At 44.6% G+C, this 21,595-nt stretch overlaps 1 protein-coding gene and 1 pseudogene across 2 annotated transcripts in view; one reads left to right on the forward strand and one right to left on the reverse strand.

The window, feature by feature from the left end:
* The window catches only part of ZC3H12C (zinc finger CCCH-type containing 12C), a 297,586-nt gene that overhangs the window by 67,399 nt on the left and 208,592 nt on the right, over nucleotides 1-21,595 (reverse strand). For both annotated transcript variants that reach the window (XM_063957019.1, XM_063957018.1), the window contains exon 2: nucleotides 15,485-16,239. In XM_063957019.1, the coding sequence (XP_063813089.1) occupies nucleotides 15,485-16,170 (686 nt within the window). In that variant the 5' untranslated portion in view covers nucleotides 16,171-16,239. The remainder of the gene's footprint in view (nucleotides 1-15,484; nucleotides 16,240-21,595) is intronic.
* On the forward strand, nucleotides 2,413-2,532 carry LOC135052645 (5S ribosomal RNA; annotated as a pseudogene).

Here is a 21,595-nt window from a genome sequence, read left to right on the forward strand (position 1 = left end):
TTATTAATCATCACAGCAGGCTATGGGTGTTATTTGGGGCACATCTACAGTTAAAACGAATGGTTTATATGTTTAAAAAGTATATATATAGGGTTTTTCATGAATTAATGTATTAAATAGCGGCACTTCCGCCACACTTCCGGTGACGGAGGCCGCGGGTCACATGACTTAGGGCACTTCCGCCCCACTTCCTGTATGCTTCTGCGCATGCGCCGCACTTCCTGTGTGCTTCTGCGCATGCGCCGGCGGCGGGACCCGGTCCGTGTGTTTGCGCATGCGCCGGCGGCGGGACTCGTTCTCCATGTCTGCGCATGCGCCGGCGGCGGGACCTGGTTTCGATGTCAATTCAGTTTTGTCTCCTCTGTGTTTAGTCTGTGTTTCTCTCCTCCATGGCGGCCATTTTCGTGTATATCAAGTCCATAGAGTTCAAGGCAATTGCGGTGGCCATTTTGATGTGGTTTCAGGAGACCCATATTGATTTCATTATGAGGTATCCATAGTAACGTTTCCATATGGAAAAAAAGAGATAAAAGATTTGGTAATGATCCTTATCTTGGTGTTTCTATTACCATCATAAAGCAACATTTGTCATTATTAAAATATTGAATTATTAGTATTAAAAAACCCATAAGCTACTATTGTATATGCTTGTAATTATAATACAGTAGTATTAATAGTACAGTAATATTTTTAAAATAATATTTTTAAAGTTTAAATGGGCTATCTCAGGTATAACTAGGGTTCGGGGGGGGGGGGGTTGGACCACGTGAATATATTATATATTAATTAGATATATAAAATGCTAATTAGGATCATAAAACATTTTCGTTTGTTTCAAAGGACCCTTTAAATCGTAGGGGTGCCGAGTGTTAGTAGATCGCCCACCAGGTGGCTTGATGTCCTATCGTCACTCACTACAGTACCTGATCTTCCCAGGTAGTCCCCTCCCCTGGTACTGGTCAGGCCCAATACAATGCTTAGCTTCCAAAATCGGACGGGGTTGGGCGTACCAGTGTGGTATGACTGTACATACGTGTGAGACGTCGTTACACCGGTGATCCGATCGCTCAATAACACTCGGGATCAGGTTAGCTTGATTAGTTTATTAAAATAAATGGGAGAACTAAAAATGTGAAAATGCAGGACTATATAAAAGAATGCAGGACTATATAAAAAATGAGGATACTGCACCTCACAGGAAAGGTGCAATCTCGTAACCTTCGTTAAAGCCTGTTGGTTGCAGTGTTCCCAGCTGGAAAATCCAATACATTTCGCGTCTTGAGAGCTTGTTTGCAAGATCACCACCTCTCTCACCCAGGTCCACATGTTCAATCGCCTTGAACGTAAGGTCCTCAGGATTTGAATTATGGTGTGTTGTGAAATGTCTGGAGACCGTGTGGCTTTCGACCTTATTTTTAATGTTTCTGATATGCTCCTGAATCCTTATTTTCAACGGTCTCTTAGTCTTGCCCACGTATTTCATCCCACAGGTACATTCCAACAGGTAGATCACGGACGTTGTATTGCAGTTCATGAAATGTTTAATAGTATATTCCTTTTTATTTTCCATATCACAGAAAGTTTTCCTGTTCCTATGTAAATATTTGCAAATAATACACTTCCCACATTTATAAGATCCTAGGCACTTAAGCATTGGGATCCTTTGATTAGGTTTCTCCTTTATCATGCTGGGTGCCAGGCAGTCCTTCAAATTTCTTGACTTTTTGAAAACTAGTGTTGGTTCGGGCGGTAGGATATCTTTTAATACTGTATCCATCAGAAGGATGTTCCAGTGCTTCTTTAGTGAATTCCTTATTATTCTCTCATGTTGATTAAATGTGGTGATAAACGCGACTGCATCCTTCGTTTCGTCTCTCGGTTTGTACCTCAGCAGGTCATCTCTGTTTAAACTTCTTGCCTGGCACCCAGCGTGATCTACCTGTTGGAATGTACCTGTGGGATGAAATACGTGGGCAAGACTAAGAGACCGTTGAAAATAAGGATTCAGGAGCATATCAGAAACATTAAAAATAAGGTCGAAAGCCACACGGTCTCCAGACATTTCACAACACACCATAATTCAAATCCTGAGGACCTTACGTTCAAGGCGATTGAACATGTGGACCTGGGTGAGAGAGGTGGTGATCTTGCAAACAAGCTCTCAAGACGCGAAATGTATTGGATTTTCCAGCTGGGAACACTGCAACCAACAGGCTTTAACGAAGGTTACGAGATTGCACCTTTCCTGTGAGGTGCAGTATCCTCATTTTTTATATAGTCCTGCATTCTTTTATATAGTCCTGCATTTTCACATTTTTAGTTCTCCCATTTATTTTAATAAACTAATCAAGCTAACCTGATCCCGAGTGTTATTGAGCGATCGGATCACCGGTGTAACGACGTCTCACACGTATGTACAGTCATACCACACTGGTACGCCCAACCCCGTCCGATTTTGGAAGCTAAGCAGTGTATTGGGCCTGACCAGTACCAGGGGAGGGGACTACCTGGGAAGATCAGGTACTGTAGTGAGTGACGATAGGACATCAAGCCACCTGGTGGGCGATCTACTAACACTCGGCACCCCTACGATTTAAAGGGTCCTTTGAAACAAACGAAAATGTTTTATGATCCTAATTAGCATTTTATATATCTAATTAATATATAATATATTCACGTGGTCCAACCCCCCCCCCCCCCCCCGAACCCTAGTTATACCTGAGATAGCCCATTTAAACTTTAAAAATATTATTTTAAAAATATTACTGTACTATTAATACTACTGTATTATAATTACAAGCATATACAATAGTAGCTTATGGGTTTTTTAATACTAATAATTCAATATTTTAATAATGACAAATGTTGCTTTATGATGGTAATAGAAACACCAAGATAAGGATCATTACCAAATCTTTTATCTCTTTTTTTCCATATGGAAACGTTACTATGGATACCTCATAATGAAATCAATATGGGTCTCCTGAAACCACATCAAAATGGCCACCGCAATTGCCTTGAACTCTATGGACTTGATATACACGAAAATGGCCGCCATGGAGGAGAGAAACACAGACTAAACACAGAGGAGACAAAACTGAATTGACATCGAAACCAGGTCCCGCCGCCGGCGCATGCGCAGACATGGAGAACGAGTCCCGCCGCCGGCGCATGCGCAAACACACGGACCGGGTCCCGCCGCCGGCGCATGCGCAGAAGCACACAGGAAGTGCGGCGCATGCGCAGAAGCATACAGGAAGTGGGGCGGAAGTGCCCTAAGTCATGTGACCCGCGCCCTCCGTCACCGGAAGTGTGGCGGAAGTGCCGCTATTTAATACATTAATTCATGAAAAACCCTATATATATACTTTTTAAACATATAAACCATTCGTTTTAACTGTAGATGTGCCCCAAATAACACCCATAGCCTGCTGTGATGATTAATAAGTACCATTATGTGTGTATTTTGGTGAGACTTTGAGATTAAATCACATGACCATCTGTGATGTCACTACTCCATACCCAGTATGTAAGGGTATAAATAGGCTTAAGGAATCATTCTGTCCCTACCCTTTGAAGAAGTCATATGTGACGAAACGCGTTGGGCTCCCTGCACTGACCCCCTGCCTATTTTTAAGCTAAGTCTTATCTCCTACCTTATATTTATTCATATATATTTTTATACTTTTTTTGAAAATTTGTACTTTTATCTATTAAGTTTTATATCTTAATAAATTTGAATATTTTTATATATATATTTTTTGGCTGATAAATTTTAGGATCTTTTAATATACATTTTCAAACAACACAAGTCGCCGGTACCCCTATCTCCCACTTCTTCCATATATATATATATATATATGAGATGCCATCTGAGAATAATACAGCAATTGGGAATGTGATCCGAGAATTGGCTGAGCTGAGAGTGAAGGGACATTGTGTACAAAAATATAAAAAAAAATAATAATAATAATAATAATAAGGGAGATTAGGATGGAGGTGTATGAAAATCTGTCATACCCAGGGCTCAATACAATAGAAGAGACAATGCCCATTTCCGGCTGCTGATTAATGACATTTCAGCCATAATTCATCTATTTACTAAGCCGTGGATGGAATTAAAATGGACGGAGATAAAGTACCAGCCAAAAAGCTCTTAGCTGCCATGTTACAGACTGTGTTTGAAAAATGACTGGAACTGGTTGGCTTTTATCTTCATTCTCTCCAAGGTTTGGTAGACCCCTACATGTTGTGCTATGGAGCAGTCCTTTTCTTTCACATTCTGCTTCTGTAATGTAGAAAGCACAGTCGCACAAACGTTGAAATGCGGCCACATCTTACGATTTTAGCAAACTGCTGATGTGTGTCTTACAGAGCTCGTGAGCACTTCTGACTCGCTTCTCAGTCTTTTCCATACTTGCCCACTCTCCCGGAAAGGCCGGGAGGCTCCCGAAATTAGGGTGGCACTCCCGGCCCCCCCCCCCGGGAAGGGGGCAAGTCTCCCGCATGCCGCTCGCCCCCTTTCCCGCCACACACCGCACTTCTCCCACTGCACCCCACCTCTTTCATCCTGTTGCATAGGAAAAAGGGGTGGGGCCATGACGCAATCGCACTAAATCGAGTCATAGCCCCGCTCTGCAATACCAATAAAGTGGGCATTACAGAGCAGGGGCGGGGCTACGATAATGCAAACACATCACCACGTCCCCGTACCGCCTCCTCCACGCCCCCTCGTGTGACCTGGCTGCTCCCTCCCGGAGAGAGCAGCCACAAAGTAGGTAAGTATGGTCTTTTCTCTGCAACACTGAATGAACATTACTTACTGGGTGGCAACTGGGTATCAACTGGGCATTCACAGGTAAGAGAAATGCATTGTGGGTGTGTAGCCAGAGTTGCAATCTATTCTCTGAGTCATGCATATGCACAGTGCACATCATTTTCATTGGGCTGGGAGCATGTGTGATCACATAGATGCATAAGACTCAGAATATGCACATACAGTCGCATTGGAGGCATTGTAAGCTTAGAAACTGCCCACTTGGAAGACACCAGGGCTTCTAGTGTTATTGGTATCCTCATTTGGGCATTTAAGAACTGAACCACCTGTTTCCAGACACCATGAAAGGTGAAACCCCGTCCTCCCTTTTAAGAATCCACATCTCCTGCCACTACAGCCAGTTACTAAGCAATTTAGAAGTGGTTATCCCCAGATTAGTTATGCTGGATGCCCACTCTGGGGAGGGGGGTAAATTTACTAAGATGGGAGTTCTATTTAAGATGGGATGTTGCCCTTAGCAACCAATCAGATTCCAGGTATTATCTTCTAGAAGGTGCTAGATAAATGAGAAGTAGATTGGTTGCTATGGACAACATCCCATCTGAAATAGAACTCCCATCTTAGTAAATTTACCCTTAGGTCTCTGACTGCTGAGGGTGACCACGGTGCAAGTATTAAAATTGGCTGGAGGTTAACTGCAAGACCTTATACAGGGTAGGGCCAGAGTCTCAGAGATTCAGGACCTTTTCATGCTACATACTGTCGTTACAGAAGAGGCAGCCTTATTCAGATATAAGAACTTTTTAGGTTTATTATCATGGTGTCTGAACTCTGAACATACTACAGCTGGTAGGGTCTCCACATGCAGACGCTGCTGTGTCTCATGATAATGCTGTGGCCAATACCCACTTGCAGCATCTTGTAATGGTGCATTTCCGTATCAGTGCTCTTTAGATGCACCATCTGTGCACCATGGAAATTTGCACCAGCTCTATGGCAGCTGCTGTTTCTCCATCTGAATATCACCTCCTGTGTGTGCAGCTAAATGTCTTTGGATGCAGCCGCTTACAGCGACACACTCGCAACACAACTGCAGGTGTCTGGCAGTAACAATCAACTCAGAATCAGGCCCAAAGAGAGGGCATTTGGAGACGCTCTAGCTTAGTAAAGCTCCCCAAAGACACATAGGGGGAATTCAAATGTTTGAAAAGTCGGTTGGGTGTCTGTTTTTTCCTGTCTGTTAGATAGGAAAAAACAGACGCCCAACTGACTTTTCAAACAATTGAATATCCCCCATAGGGCCTAATTCTGAGTTGATCGCAGCAGCAAGTTTGATAACAATTGGGCAAAACCATGTGCACTGCAGGGGGGGCAGATATAACATTTGCAGAGAGAGTTAGATTTGGGTGGGTTATATTGTTTCTGTGCAGGGTAAATACTGGCTGCTTTATTTTTACACTGCAATTTAGATTTCAGTTTGAACACACCCCACCCAAATCTAACTCTCTCTGCACATGTTACATCTGTTACCCCTGCAATGCACATGGTTTTGCCCAATTGCTAACAAACTTGCTGCTGCGATCAACTCAGAATTACCCTCATAGTCAGACATACAGACCCTAACCCCCCTAACACCTGTCCAGGATCCAACTGGACCACCTCACGTTGGTTTCATCCCAATCAGTCCAGACAGACAAACAGACCAATGAATTTTATATACAAGATTCATCATAGATTTACAATTTATGATCTGCAGGTGCAGGATGCCTTTTGTACTAGATGACCTTGACGTGTTTCCGATTCCTTTTTGGGTTCTTAGTGAAATATGGAGCAAAATCAATGTGGATGAAATCTAGTATTTCATAGGGCACCATTCTATGGCCATGCAGATCCTGAAAGAACTTTGTGATAAAGGAGCGAGGGAGATTCCACAGTGAAAAACACCCAAAAATGTTCTCTGCCATCGATGGTAACGAGCAGGTCCTTTATGAAGAGCTCAGGGTGTAACAAGTCCATTAGGCCAACGAACCTGAGAATACACTTGCGTAGCTGACTCTCCTGACCCTGAATGTGGTTACAGTGCAGATTGCTCTTGCAATGATCTGTCTCTCAAACTTCGAAATCATTTAAATGTCTTACATCTCTTTTGCCAGATCAGGAGTGTCAGGGGTGATTAATAGAGATGTATAGCCTTCTGTGTTATTTACTGTTGTTTTTTTTTTTTTTTACTTAAATCTGAGACATCGGGGGACATGTAGCGATAAAAGTGGAGAAGTGAGCCAGTGGAGAAGTATCCCATGGCAACCAATCAGCATTGACGTAACATTTATAATTTGCATACTGTAAAAGTATACAGAGCAGCTGATTGGTTGCCATGGGCAGCTTCTCCACTGGCTCACTTCTCCACTTTTATCACTGCTTAGTACATCTCCCCCATGGATCTGTTTCTCATATGTCTGTAAAGTATCCATTGATGCTCAAATGTCTTAAGGGCCCTACACACTGACAGATAAAATGCACGATATGAACGTAACTCGTTCATATCATGCAGTGTGTAGGCACCAACGATTAACGATGCGCGGCCCCGCGCTCGTTAATCGTTGGTGCCCCGTCGCCTATGCATGCAGGCCAATATGGACGAGATTGTCCATATTAGCATGCAGTGCTATGGAGCTGGGTGACAGGGGGAGTGAAGAAACTTCGCTCCCCTCATCATCTCCCCCTTCCCGCCGCTGGGTCGCCCATCAGCTCGGCGGCGGATATGCCAATGTGTAGAGCCCATTAGTAAGTTTGCTAGTTTTTCCAAAAGTGAAATCATAGCATACCTTATTTTATTTCTAGTGCAAGTTGGATAATAAAATCTAGTGATTGACAGATTTGTACATTTGAGCAAAGTGAATACCTAACCCCCAATAACTACTTTAAATCATGCAGTAGGCAATAGATTCCTAGCTATAATGCACAATAGTATCTATATACTTACAGTCTCTTTTCCAGTAGCCAATATTATGCAGTTTGAGCAAATTTACAGAGATCACTATCATCAACCTGAGTGTAAAGATGAAATCACCAACATCAACGTGATGTTAAGGATGGAAAAAAAAGATAAAGAAATAATGAACTAATGTGTGACACATAAGAAAGAAAGAAAGAAAGAAAGAAAGAAAGAAAGAAAGAAAGAAAGAAAGAAAGAAAGAAAGAAAGAAAGAAAGAAAGAAAGAATACAAAAGTAACCAGCGTCAGTGTTATAGGCTGGGCTGGCGCTGATAATTCAGCGGGATAAAGAGCGTGGAAGGTGGGCTGGTCACACTATAAGAGATGGAGCAGACCTGCAGTATAAGGTTCCCCTGTTATAATGTACCCATTGTGGCCAATAAATAAACTTCCTTGTTAGGACACAAGTAATTTCAATAACTGACCAAAAAGGGGTTATACACTAAACAGCCAATAAATGGGGTTTCCCAGTGTTCAAGCCAATCAGAGGCAGCCGCCCTGTAGTGACTCACATGCAGGTCGCCTTTCGTGTATTCGCACTGCAGCTTTACTATGAGCAAGATCGCAAGATTTCTTTATTTTCTTTCCACAAACAGATTAGTTAAAGCTCTTAGAAAAGAAGATTATATCTGGATTTAGGTGATTGAGTGGAAAACTAGGGATTTGAGTATTTATTTCAAATAAAGGATTAAAATGTTTTATCGCATGGAATACATCTCTTGTATTCTCCATAACATTGCATAGAGATTTGCTATTATACGTACCCCATGGACAACTCATTATGGAGTGCCATGGCCTCTCTGACTTCACTTATGGGACTCCCTTCATGCTTTTCCTCTCATGAGTGGCCTCATGTCCTCTCTCTTCCCTTTACTCTGCTTTTTCTCTCCCCCTATCCCCCATCCTTTTTCACAAATATATGGTGTGTATGGGTTTCATCATATTCCCCATTTATATTTACTTGTACTATTCATTGGACTACTTCGCCCCTCCCCTCATTGTTATAGTTGAATGGGGCTGGGTACGCGATACCGGAAGTCAGGATGCCGGCAGTCAGAATACCAACACCAGCATCCTGACTGTGTGAAGTCCTGACAGGGGTGCAAGAGGCAGGCAGCGTCCTCGCAGCCTAACTCTAACCTCCCATCCCCACAGCCTAACCCTAACACTCTCCCCTGCAGCCTAACCCTAACCCTTCCCACGCAGCCTAACCTTAACCCTCCCCACGCAGCCTATCCTTATCGCTCCTGGCCAGTAGCGGATCTTGCCACGGGCAAGCAGGACTTTTGCCCGGGGCGCCGCCTTCCGGAGGGCGCTGGCGCCATCCGGAGGGCGCCGCACCGTGGCAAGATACGCCACTGCTGCCCGCTGTGTCCCCCGTCCGCCTCCGCTGCCCGCTGCCGTCCCCGTCCGCCTCCTATGAAGGGAACTAGACGCATAGCGTCTAGTTTCCCTTCGTGGAGAGGACCTTTTGCTGTGCGGTGCGCGATGACGTCATCGCGCACCGCTCAGCATTCAAGCGGCGCTAGCAATGTACAGGGGGCGTAACTGACCACGCCCATGTATTAGGCCACGCCCATTTTCCTGACAGGGGCGCAGAGCGCCCCTGAACCGGCCCTGCTCCTGGCATACTTACATTCGGAATTCCAACTGTCGTTAATCTGGCGTTTACATTCTGACAGCTGTCAGGATTCCAGCGCCGTTATACTGACTACCGCAGTCCCTGAGCACCGGTATCCCAACTACTATTTAGTTTTTTCTGTTTGATATTATGGTCCCACTACACCCTTCTGTATCCTTCTTCTTAAATAATATAAATATAATAAAAATAAATGCACTGAGGTTTTTTTCTTTTTTTTTTACTATTAGATAAAGTTTGTGGAATAACATGTTAGAATAAAACATAATATTTTCAACACAAATTAGGGAAATGTACTAGAGATAAAGTACTGGCCAATCAGCTCCTAACTGCCATGTTACAGGTTGGGTTTGAATAATGACTGATTGGTTGGTAGCTTCTCTCTCTCCACTTCACTCTCCAAGGCTTAGTACATCTGCCCCTATAACACATTGCCCTAGCACCCACTGTCCACAAGTGCCAAGAAAGGCTACAGTGTTCTCACCACATGGGGAAGAGGGGATGTAGTTGCTTTACCAACGGTCGGGATCCCTGCGGTCAGGATACAGACTCTGGAATCCTGACCACTTACAAAGCCGGCAGCCGGAATGCCGGCAAACAGGGGCTATTCCCACGACACCCACAGAGTGGGAATAAAACTCATGGCGAGCACAGCAAGCCCGCAAGGGGCTCCGTTGTGCACGCCCCCTGCCGGCATTCTGGCATCCGGGATCCCATGGTTGGGATGCTGAGCTGCAGGATCCTGACTGCCAGCATTACAGTCCCAACCTGGGCAGTGGGAGGTTTCTGTTTTATGGAGGCTCAATTCCCTTAGTGACACTCTAACTCCATGCTGTCAGTCTCATTGTTATAGCGTGACCCCTCCAGTCAGACATAGTCCATACCAGGGGGTAAATGTACGAAGGTCAGTTGCCAGAGGTTCGGGATGTCGTACAAGACTGGCAGTATTTTTAAAGTGGCAATCATTTACAAGGGAAAACCAACCTGGTTTGCAGATTTAAAAATATGGCCATTCTGGGACAAAATCCCAGACCTCTGGCAACTCGGACCCTATCACACTTACCTCCAGGACCGTATTATGAGGGGGGGTCAGCGGTAGGGTCACCTCACTACCCAAATATTGCCCCCTGCCCATTTCCACTGGCTATTTTGCCAGCACATTGGGGGTAATTCAGACCTGATCGGTGATGTGCGTTTTCACTCAGCGGGCGATCAGGTCTGTACTGTGCAAGCGTATGCACCGCAATGAGCACGTGCGTCGGACAACAACAACGGGGATCGCTGGTCAGTTATGGGTTTGTGCGAAGGATCCATTCGCATGGGCGATCGCAAGGAGATTAACAGGAAGAGGGCGTTTGTGGGTGGACAGGCTGATGTGATCGCAGCGGCTGAGTAAGTCCTGGGCTGCGCAAAGACTGCACAAAATCAGTTTGTGCAGCTCTGCTACACATGCGATCGCACACTTGCACAGCGAAAATACACTCCCCCTGTAGGCGGCGACTATCTGATCGCTGGGCTGCAAAAATTGCTGCCCAGCGATCAGGTCTGAATTACCCCCATTGTCCCTGAAGAAGTCTGTCCCACCGACAAGAGCTCTGCCAGCAGAGACTGCAGGAGATCGGAAATCGCTACATACTAAAAGCAGCACATCCGCTCCGGAGCTAACATCTGAGACCAGTGGGGAGCTCCTGAATGACAGCACAGCGCACCCTGTCCCTGACACCGCAAACACTGAGGCTCATAAAAACACAATTATCAATATAAGGTAGGCGGTGCGTGCACCCGTACCCTTGGTTCTTCATTAAGCTATCAGCAAGGGGTATAGTGGCGGTGGTGGCGGTGGCAGGCGTGTGAGCGCAGGGGTCAGTATTATTGATGGGGGACCCCCACAGCTTAGCTTTCCTGGGGTGCCCACAAGCCTTATTACGACCCTGGTCCATACATTAGTACTGGTGCGGACTGTGTTTACTCATTTTAGAGAGAGCTGTTTTGTTTAATTCACAATCACAGCAGTCAGGCCATATTCTCTACCTGCCTTCCAAGAATCTCTGAAGGCACCAGCATGGGAGGCAGATGCCATTTGGCCAACCCACCCCTGCTCGCAGGCCCCTAGAATCATGGGACCCGGGGGATCTGCCTATATGTTAAGATTGGCCTGACGCTTATTTGGGTATTATGACCGCTGAGTGGACAAGTGGAATAGACTCCCATCAGAGGTGGCAGAGGGTAAGACAGTAGAGCAATTTAAACATGCATGGGATAGACATAAGAATATCCTTACAAAGAAATAAGGATCAAATAAGGTTTGAGGTAAAAATATGGTAAAAAAAAAGGGGCAGACTAGATGGGCCAAGTGGTTCTTATCTGCCGTCACATTCTATGATGCAGAAATGTGTAGAAACTTTGTCCCTGTCCTGTTCTGTACTGTAAGTCATATTGCTTCTGCTTACGTACTCTGTACGGTGCTGCTGTTCCCTTGCAGTGCTATATAAATAACGGATAATAATAGTAGTAACTTCCTATGAAGTAAATCTGGAGATGTGGCTACTCTGAACAGGCTGCATCACCAGATATACTTGATACAGTATATTGGCCAACCTTGCTATCCACAATGCATCGCAACGACCATCATACAGGTATGTAGTGTGTACCCCCAATTGTACCCAATTCATCGCTAGATGACTTGTGTGGTCAAATTGTCACATCTGCTGTGCTGGCCATCAGATGGGACAAGATGACGTACTGTACAAGGCGATGTAGAAACATTACGCATGTCACAATATATAGTGCATCTTCAAACCGCGGTTCATGTAGTCGATACATCACATTGTTGTGTCGCTAGATCACTGAGATGTTTACCCAGCTTTACTTCTGGGCTGAACACTCTGGAAGGCGAGAGCCATTGTAATTTGAGGCATGCTGCTGCAGAAGTAGGCGGTGTGGCGGTGTAATGGAGTGATGGTGTCATTGTGGCAATGCCCCAACTATAAAATGCCATACTGCCAGTATGTACAGCAGGGAGCGGGGCCATGATGGCACACTTCTCGCTGAATCACGTTATCACCCATCCATACTGCCCACTACACTCAGGATGTGCATAACGTTATCAAACAAGATCATTTCAAATCTGTGCAAACATCTGTATATGCAGCCTGTGAAAGACAAAATGAAGCCTCCACCTTTACCTCCAACATGTAAAATAGTTTAGTAAAAAACGTCCCACATTGGCGCATCCACAGTAGAAATAGATCAGCTTATCTAATAAAGGGTGACATTTACTAAGCAGTGATAAGAACGGAGAAGTGAGCCAGTGGAGAAGTTGCCCATGGCAACCAATCATCACTGAAGTAACATCTATAATTTGCATACTATAAAATGATACAGAGCTGCTGCTTGGTTGATGGGGCAACTTCTCTACTGGCTCACTTCTCCGCTCTTATCACTGCTTAGTAAATGTCCCCCAAACTCTTACTCTTTGAATGGTTCAAAAGTTGGTGTGTTGACCATTTTCCACTATTCTTGTGGTTGAATGCATTCCCTTTTATATGGCAAAATATTTTTACTACACATTCCCTTGTGATGTATTTTCACTCTCAATCTCCAAACCAAACATAAAAACCACTGTAATACCCCTTTCATGCTGCCACAAAAACCCAGGTTGTTGCCGAGTTAACCCGGGTCATGGCTCGGTGTGAAAGGGTTAACCTGGGACAAGTGCCCTGGGAATCCAACTTAGGTAGCTCCCTGGGTGGGTCAGGGAAGGACCCGGGGCGACGGGACAATGTGGTTGAGTAACCCAGGTCATCCGACTCGGGTCTTGGTCACTGTGGCATCAGAGGACACCCTGGCAGTATCCTGGGTCCAGCCTGTGGTGTGAGCGGGTTTCAAGCCACTGTGACCTGACCTGGAGTGAAACCTGTGGTCACTGATCCGGGCTGGACCCAGGAAAGTGGTGTGAAATGGGTATAAGCCATGATCTTGGTGTACAGGCATAGGGGGCATACAAGTTACAATTAACCTTACTATGAAAGCGTAGTAAAACAAAGCACGTTTGTGGTCTGGAGTTGGGCATACATCCAACTGTAAAGCAGGCCTTCTCACATGCTAACCTAGTTGCTGAGCCTCTCCAACTCTAGATAAGTGAGGGGAAGTCCAAGGGGTAAGCATGGGGGAGACCTGACAAAGTGGTTTATGTCCCATGTAGCTGGCCCTGCTAAGAAATGCTGCCATTGTGCCATCGCAAAGTGGAGGGTAAGACCATGATCCCGCCAAGTTGCAGCGCTTTTTATCATTAAGGACTTTCCCACTACATTAGGGAAGTGGGTGGGATTTGCGATTGTGACCTACTCTCCAAGGAGACAAACGTTGGGAGACTCTTGTACATTCCAGGAGAGCAGGCGACCATGTGTTTTCAGGTAAAGTAACTCACATCTGTAACACCGAGAAATCTATGGAAAGCAAAGGAGATGAGCAGAAAGAGGTGTTCTGTCTTTAACTAATTTATTTGTCTGCATATGTCCTCCTGCAAAAGCTACAGAATAAATTGCTTATTCTACCTTCCTTCTGTGCTCTAGGCTTTATTATCTAGGCACAGCTATTTATTAGTTGCTTTTGGACAGGACACAAAACAGCTATTATAGTTATTGACGTGGCTTGCCCGGTGCCAGGGAGCATGACAGTGAGGAACACAGGGTAAACAAAAAAAACAGGCACACAAAAGGTAGACAAATGTATACCTCCCAATATTAGGGAGGCGGGAAGAGGGACACTCTGCCTAAGGCGTGTGTGTTTAGAAGAAGTATGGCTTCATGGTAAGGGGCACGGCTTCTTTATACAGGATTGTATCTGCACGTCTTTATGTGACTAGGCGCGCCCGCCTGGGCACACCTAGTCACTGTGAGTGTCTCCGTCTGCACGCCCAAACAGAGACGATTTGAATGGGAAGCGGCTCGTGCACTCCCGGCGTAACTAGGCGGACGGATCGCCTAGTCACGCCGGGAGTGCACGCCTGCGACAAGGCAGGGTGAAATTAAGAAGGCTCCATCTGTAGCAAACAGCCCTATCAGGTTGCATTGGCCCTGATTACCACCTTTGTCACTAAACAAACCCACCACGGCGACATGGGGCCACTTTCATAATTTTTTTCTACGGCCACATTTAGGGGACGACTCATCATCCCGTAATTTCTACATCTAAAGGTGAAAATTATAAATTTGTCTGATTGATTGACTGATGTACGTATGTACTAAAATAGGCTCAGTGCAGGGGTGAGAAAAGTTATTCGAAGGTGGAAATACCCTATACAATTTTTCGTCATAGTAAGTATATTACATTATTGTATTACAAAGAGCAATTGAAACTGGATTTTAAAAATAATTATTAGCCCTTTATAATTAATATTTTACATATTTTACATAAGGAAGAAAAGTTACTGCCACCACTAAAACACAAATTACAGATATTACGCTCCATAACTTTGCTGACCTGTGTATTAGACTGTATCAGCCTTTACAGAGCTTATACTTTGCCTGTCTAGCAATCCCAGGATCCAGGGTCAGACTAATAAAGGAGCAGATGGGACTACAGCCTCAGGCCTCTACATGAAAATAGTCCCATAACCATGACAACATGATGACCAGCAGCCTAGCAGGCCACATGGTCGGACATAAATCATAAGTATTACATTTCTATTTTCTTCACACAATGATACTACTTTTTTATTTTTACAAGTTGAGGAAGATATTGGAACTGATAGTGCAGGTAGAAGGCTATAAATCAGTGGTTCTCCACCTCAGTCCTCAGGAACACAGACAGTTCATGTTTTCCAGGTCACCTGTGAATCCTTCAGATGTGACCGTTGGTCATACACCTGTGCACCTGCCAGGTGTTCAGGAGAATGTGACTTGTTACTGGTCCTCAGGATCGGGGTGGGGAAACTCTGGTGAACAGACTCACGTGGCATTGGCCACACCCACACAGCACTGTTCCCACCTCCTCAGCTTCTTAAAATTGGTCCTTGATTATCATCAGCCAAGGCCCACGTGGCCTTAATCTAGCTTGCCTGGATCACTTACCTCATGGCAACATTGCTCCCATCAATGACAATGGGTCGTAGATTTTCATTATCATCAATTACTTCCTGGTGAAAAGGAGATTCGGATCTTTCAGATTCCAAAGAAGATGCTTCCCGTATAACCGTATTATTTACACCCCCATTTTGTTCAATCTCGCTCTTGCTGCCAAGCTTGACCAGCTCTCCCAAAATGTCATTAATTAAAGCATTGGTACCAAGTTTGTTAAATACAAGAAGCACCTGCTCTTCAGAGTAACCTAATTTAAGTGCAAAGTCAAGTTTTGTTTGGTATTCCTTTACGTCAGGTGGCTTCTTGACCTCTTTAGTGCCTGTAAGATCATCCTCGCTTTTAAGGTCTTGAAGAATCTCATTGCGCTTAAGGATGTATGGCTCGATGCGGGGAGAACGACAGAGTTTTCTATGTGCCTTGACTACCCGACAAGGTTCTGCTACAAGTCTCCTCGACAGCTCAGGCTCATTGTCAGAATTTGTGCTTTCTTCCGAGTCACCACTTGAACTGCCGGTCTCCTCAGAGGTATCTTTGTCTGAATCATCTTTTCTGGAATTCACTTTATCCATTGTTGGTTTACGCAGAATAGTCCACGGTACAATTGCACTTAAGTGTGTGTCACTGCTCTTTGCATACAGGCATCCAAAACTGTGCCCGAAATCATCCTTCAAGCCCATGAAGCCGTCACATGAGTCTGACTCCACCGTGCTGTTATTTTTGAAGCCTTGATAAAGTGATCGGAATTCCTGAAAAAAACAAGGAAAAATAGAAGGTATATCATATAACATTTTAAACAATTGCATCCCACAGTTCCTTTTCCAACTTGTTTATGGCCATAGCAATGGTATCGATGAATTTCTATGCTTTATTTAAGCTAGCCAAATGTTCCCTGGCCAGGCAACATAAGCTGTAATGACCAGTGGAACCAAGAACAGTTTGTGGCTCTATCAATATCAGAGATGTGCACCGGAAATTTTTCGGGTTTTATGTTTTGGTTTTGGATTCGGTTCCGCGGCCGTGTTTTGGATTCGGATGCGTTTTGGCAAAACCTCCCTGAAAATTTTTTGTCGGATTCGGGTGTGTTTTGGATTCGGGAGTTTTTTTCAAAAAACCTTCAAAAACAGCTTAAATCATAGAATTTGGGGGTAATTTTGATCCTATAGTATTATTAACCTCAATAACCATAATTTCCACTCATTTCCAGTCTATTCTGAACACCTCACAATATTATTTTTAGTCCTAAAATTTGCACCGAGGTCGCTGGATGACTAAGCTAAGCGACCCAAGAGGGCGGCACAAACACCTGGCCCATCTAGGAGTGGCACTGCAATGTCAGACAGGATGGCACTTAAAAAAATTGGCCCCAAACAGAACATGATGCAAAGAAAAGAGAAAAAGAGGTGCACTGTGGTCACTGGACGGCTAAGCTAAGCGACACTAACACCTCAATATCACAGGAATTAACTCGTTCTAATCAATGGTATTATTGGTCCAAATCACTGGAAGAAAATGACAAAATCACAGGAATTATTATTTCTAATCAATGGTATTATTGGTCCAAATCACTGGAAGAAAATGACAAAATCACAGGAATTATTATTTCTAATCAATGGTATTATTGGTCCAAATCACTGGAAGAAAATGACAAAATCACAGGAATTATTCGTTCTAATCAATGGTATTATTGGTCCAAATCACTGGAAGAAAATGACAAAATCACTGGAATCATTTGGCAAGATCACTGTAATTAATAATTAATTATAAATCACTGATATTAATTGGTAAAATCTCGCTATCGCCTGCCTAGCGAAGTGGAATCTAGATGGGATTTTGTACCAGGGACACAATAACTTCATCAATTGTCTAAATCCCAATGCACTAATGGCGGAAAACGGGCGCACGTCTAACAGTGCACTGATTATACTGAGAATTGTTTATACTGATCAATCACTGATTATACTGAGCACTGATTTTACTGAGCACTGATGATACTACGGAGAACTGACACTGAGCAGCGAGAACAGCACTGGACTATTGTACTGTAGTATACTGGTCATCACAATGCTGCACTGTACTACTATATATACTGCTCACAACAATGCAGCACAGATATAGAATGGATACTTGCAGTGACACAGAGCTGCAAGATACAGCAATGGCCTACTGTACTGTACAACTATATACTGTTGGTCACCAAAATGCTGCACTGCACTACTATATAAACTGCTCACAAAAATGCAGCACAGATATGGAATGGATACTTGCAGTGACACAGAACTGCAAGATACAGCAATGGCCTACTGTACTGTACAACTATATACTGTTGGTCACCAAAATGCAGCACTGTACTACTATATATACTGCTCACAAAAATGCAGCACAGATATGGAATGGATACTTGCAGTGACACAGAGCTGCAAGATACAGCAATGGCCTACTGTACTGTACAACTATATAGTACTGTTGGTCACCAAAATGCAGCACACTGAGCACAGATATTTGCAGCACACTGAGCACAGATATGGAGCTTTTCAGGCAGAGAACGCAGATATTTGCAGCACACTGAGCACAGATATTTGCAGCACACTGAGCACAGCTATGGAGCTTTTCAGGCAGAGAACGTAGATATTTGCAGCACACTGAGCACAGATATTTGCAGCACACTGAGCACAGATATGGAGCTTTTCAGGGAGAGAACGCAGCCACGTCCTCTCCGTTCAATCTCCAATGCACGAGTGAAAATGGCGGCGACGTGCGGCTCTTTATATAGAATACAAATCTCGTGAGAATCCGACAGCGGGATGATGACGTTCGGCCGTGTTTGGGTTAACCGAGCAAGGCGGGAAAATCCGAGGCTGCCTCGGACCCGTGTAAAATAGGTGAAGTTCGGTTCTCGGAGAACCGAACCTGCTCATCTCTAATCAATATCCTGGCTAACAAATGTTATGCAGGATATTACCTGGACTAGTCACCAAGATTGGGCGATGAGAACAATATTCTGACAGCATTTATTGCTGTTTACCTTTAAAATATCACCAGGGAAACTATGTGATACCCCACACACTGGTGATATTGGGTGGCTGTGCCAAGAGTCCTGTACAAGGCATACATTTTTATATACTGTTGTCTTGAGTCCCCTTACACCCAGAGAGGTTGCACGTGTAAATGGAGCACAGTAAGGGCATGCTATGTAACCGCAACATGGATGCATCCACGGATATCTCTTAGGAGTCAGATCTCTTGGTACTGAGTGTTGGAGTTAGCATTTAAAAAGGTTATATATGGAAAATGCAACTTTTACAATTATAGTCAGGACACTATTCTCGCTTACATGACACTGCATAACATTATATTGTGTAAAAGTGGGTTACTGTTTGTGTGTGTCTTTTCCTAAGCATGTTTGCAGCACATGTGTCCACCATACAAACACTTCATGACGTGGTCAGCTCATCTCCAGTGCTGGGAGCCGGAGGTATACTAAAGCTAGCACCATACAAGTGACTTATGACTAATTGTCCCAAAAGCAGAAAAATAATTCTAAACATACTGTATGACTGGCCTTTCCTATCAGGGTAAACGTGACGGTGCAGCAGATTGCACATGTTCCCATTGTCTGTGTTGGCTGTGGGAAGGTTCCAGATGGGTATGTTGCTCATTTGTGCGTCTGACAACCAATCACTAGGAGACCGGCTCTGTCCGTGCCACTTCTGCCAGGCACATTATGTTGTCTCGCAGACTATGAAATCAGGTTTCTGCAACTATTGTCTTACCTTGACTGAAGCTGTCAAAGTTACACTTAGATTCGCAAAGGTTCATTTATCAGAAGCTTTACATGAGCTTTTCCACTACGGAAATGGCAATGTTTAGTGTCACATTTTTTGTGTGCGTTTTACCGCTATTATATTTTTGTGCGCCGTAAGTGACCCATCCATTGATCCTTCCGTGTGGATCATAATAAATATGGTGCATGGGTTTCAACAACATGATGCTTCCTCAGGCTGACATTTACTTGTATTCCCCTGTTAATCCTAAAGCAATGAAGTCCACCCTCCATATTTGCCCAATCAAAAGGTCACAGAAAAACAAGATCTTCTAAAAGCAACATAAACAATTACTTTCAATGAAGCTTTCCATTCGTTTAAGTGACCTATTACTTTATTTCCAAGATGATTTTGCTACTTCTTTCATTCACACTTTGACCATTGACTACCCTCCTAAAATTATCCCATCTCTCCTGGATGCTGAGAGTAGACCAGTCTCTAGGACCCCACTTTCCCCAGGGAAGTAGGGACCCAGTGACTAGATGACAGTACAGTGAGGCAATGTACTACGATGATGCAATGCTCCGCAATACATCCTTGGCCCCCCACCTGAGCTCCCACCCCTTAAAAAACATTGAGTATGACTTTAGCGGAAACCACGGCACTTCCTGTTTATTCTGCTTTTTACTAAACTTTTTTGAAAAACTTTTTCCACTAAAAAAAAAATGCTTTTCTTTGTTACATTGAATGCAGTTCTTTATATAGCAAAATCGATCATAATATTTATGCCGACTATTCCACAGCATGATAAATACACCCCTCACTCTTTCAGGGTTCTTCAATTCAGGCAGGCTCTCCCCCAGCATGTTGCCTATAGTATGGATTAGTATTTCTGCCAAGCACTTTAGATGCTCTGACTGGAGCAATGTAGTCCTACTGTAGGTCCAAGGAGTACCACATAAGACACCCTATATCCATAGACAATACTTACCTCTGCAACGGATGCCGCAGAGATCACTGGGGTTCTGTGCATGCGCAGTAGAGAAATCACTGGTGAAAAGGAGCTGGATGCAATGAGAGTCACTCAGACCCGATCGCTGCTGTGCATTTTCGCACAGCAGCGATCGGTTCTGAACTGCACATGCCCCGCCAACGACGGGATGGACGATGAAAGCGATTGCACTGGCGATCGCAAGAAGATGGACAGGAGGAGGCCGTTTGTGGGAGTCAACTGACCGTTTCTAGGTAGTGTCCGTGAAAACGCAGGCGTGTCCAGGCGTTTGAAGGGAGGGTTCCTGATGTCAGCTCCGGACTGGATCATCGCAGTGGAAGAGTGAGTCCTGAGCTGTGCAGAGACTGCACAAGCGATCGCACCCCTGCACAGCGGCTTTCCCCCCCTCCCCCTGTAGGCAGCGACTACCTGATCGCAGGGATGCAAGAAACGCACCCTAGCGATCATGTCTGAAGTAGGCCCAATGTTCCCTGTGATTTTTCCATGTGCAGAGGACTGTAGCAGCAGGGGCGTTTTAAGAGAGGAGGAGGCCCGTGTTCAGCCTCCTCCGTCGGGCCCCCTCCTCTCTGCCCGGAGCGCCGTAGAGTCTGAGCACTAGAGGGCTCAGACTCTAATGCGCATGCGCAGATCGCTGCGGCCATTTTCCCTAAGATCTCTCTACTGCGCATGCGCAGAACGCCGTGAAAATGGCAGCTGAGCCATTTTCACTGTGTTCTAGCGGCGCTACGGATGCCGGCGCTGGACTTTGGAGGGGTAAGTATTTTACAAATGGGTGCAGTGTGTGCGGCAGGGGCCCCCCTCTGGACTCAGGGGCCCGTGTGCACCGCACACACTGCACCCATTATAGAAACGCCAGTGTGTAGCAGACTCAGTGCTGGTGTGAGAGGAGAGAGCCGCATGGATTCTGCACACAGGCCCCAATCCTCTCTTCAAGCACCGTCTTGGTGACATTTCATTCTTCTTAACTGCCTAACATTTCAGCCATACTGTGAGTGTTTGTCTGTGCATGAACAAGTGACAATTGCTGGCAAATTCACTTAGAGGAAACCTATATACCTAAATCCAGGGTCTGTCTGTTGCGCCTCCAGAGTACAGTGAACGTGGAATAAATAATGGCAAACTGCTCTGATCAAGCTGGTAACACTCCTCAGGTGCTGCTGGAGGGGGTTACTCTAGACCAGAAAAACAAAGGGATTTTTCCCACGCACTCTGCTGGCTGTTAGTAAGAAGAACTATATACTATATAATAATAGAAAATTTAGAGCTCTTCGTTACATATGTTTTGCACAAGATATGATAAGCTTCCAGGCCACTTCACGGCTGCTCTAT

This window comes from Pseudophryne corroboree, chromosome 2 (assembly GCF_028390025.1).
Source record: "Pseudophryne corroboree isolate aPseCor3 chromosome 2, aPseCor3.hap2, whole genome shotgun sequence".
Lineage (NCBI taxonomy): Eukaryota > Metazoa > Chordata > Amphibia > Anura > Myobatrachidae > Pseudophryne > Pseudophryne corroboree.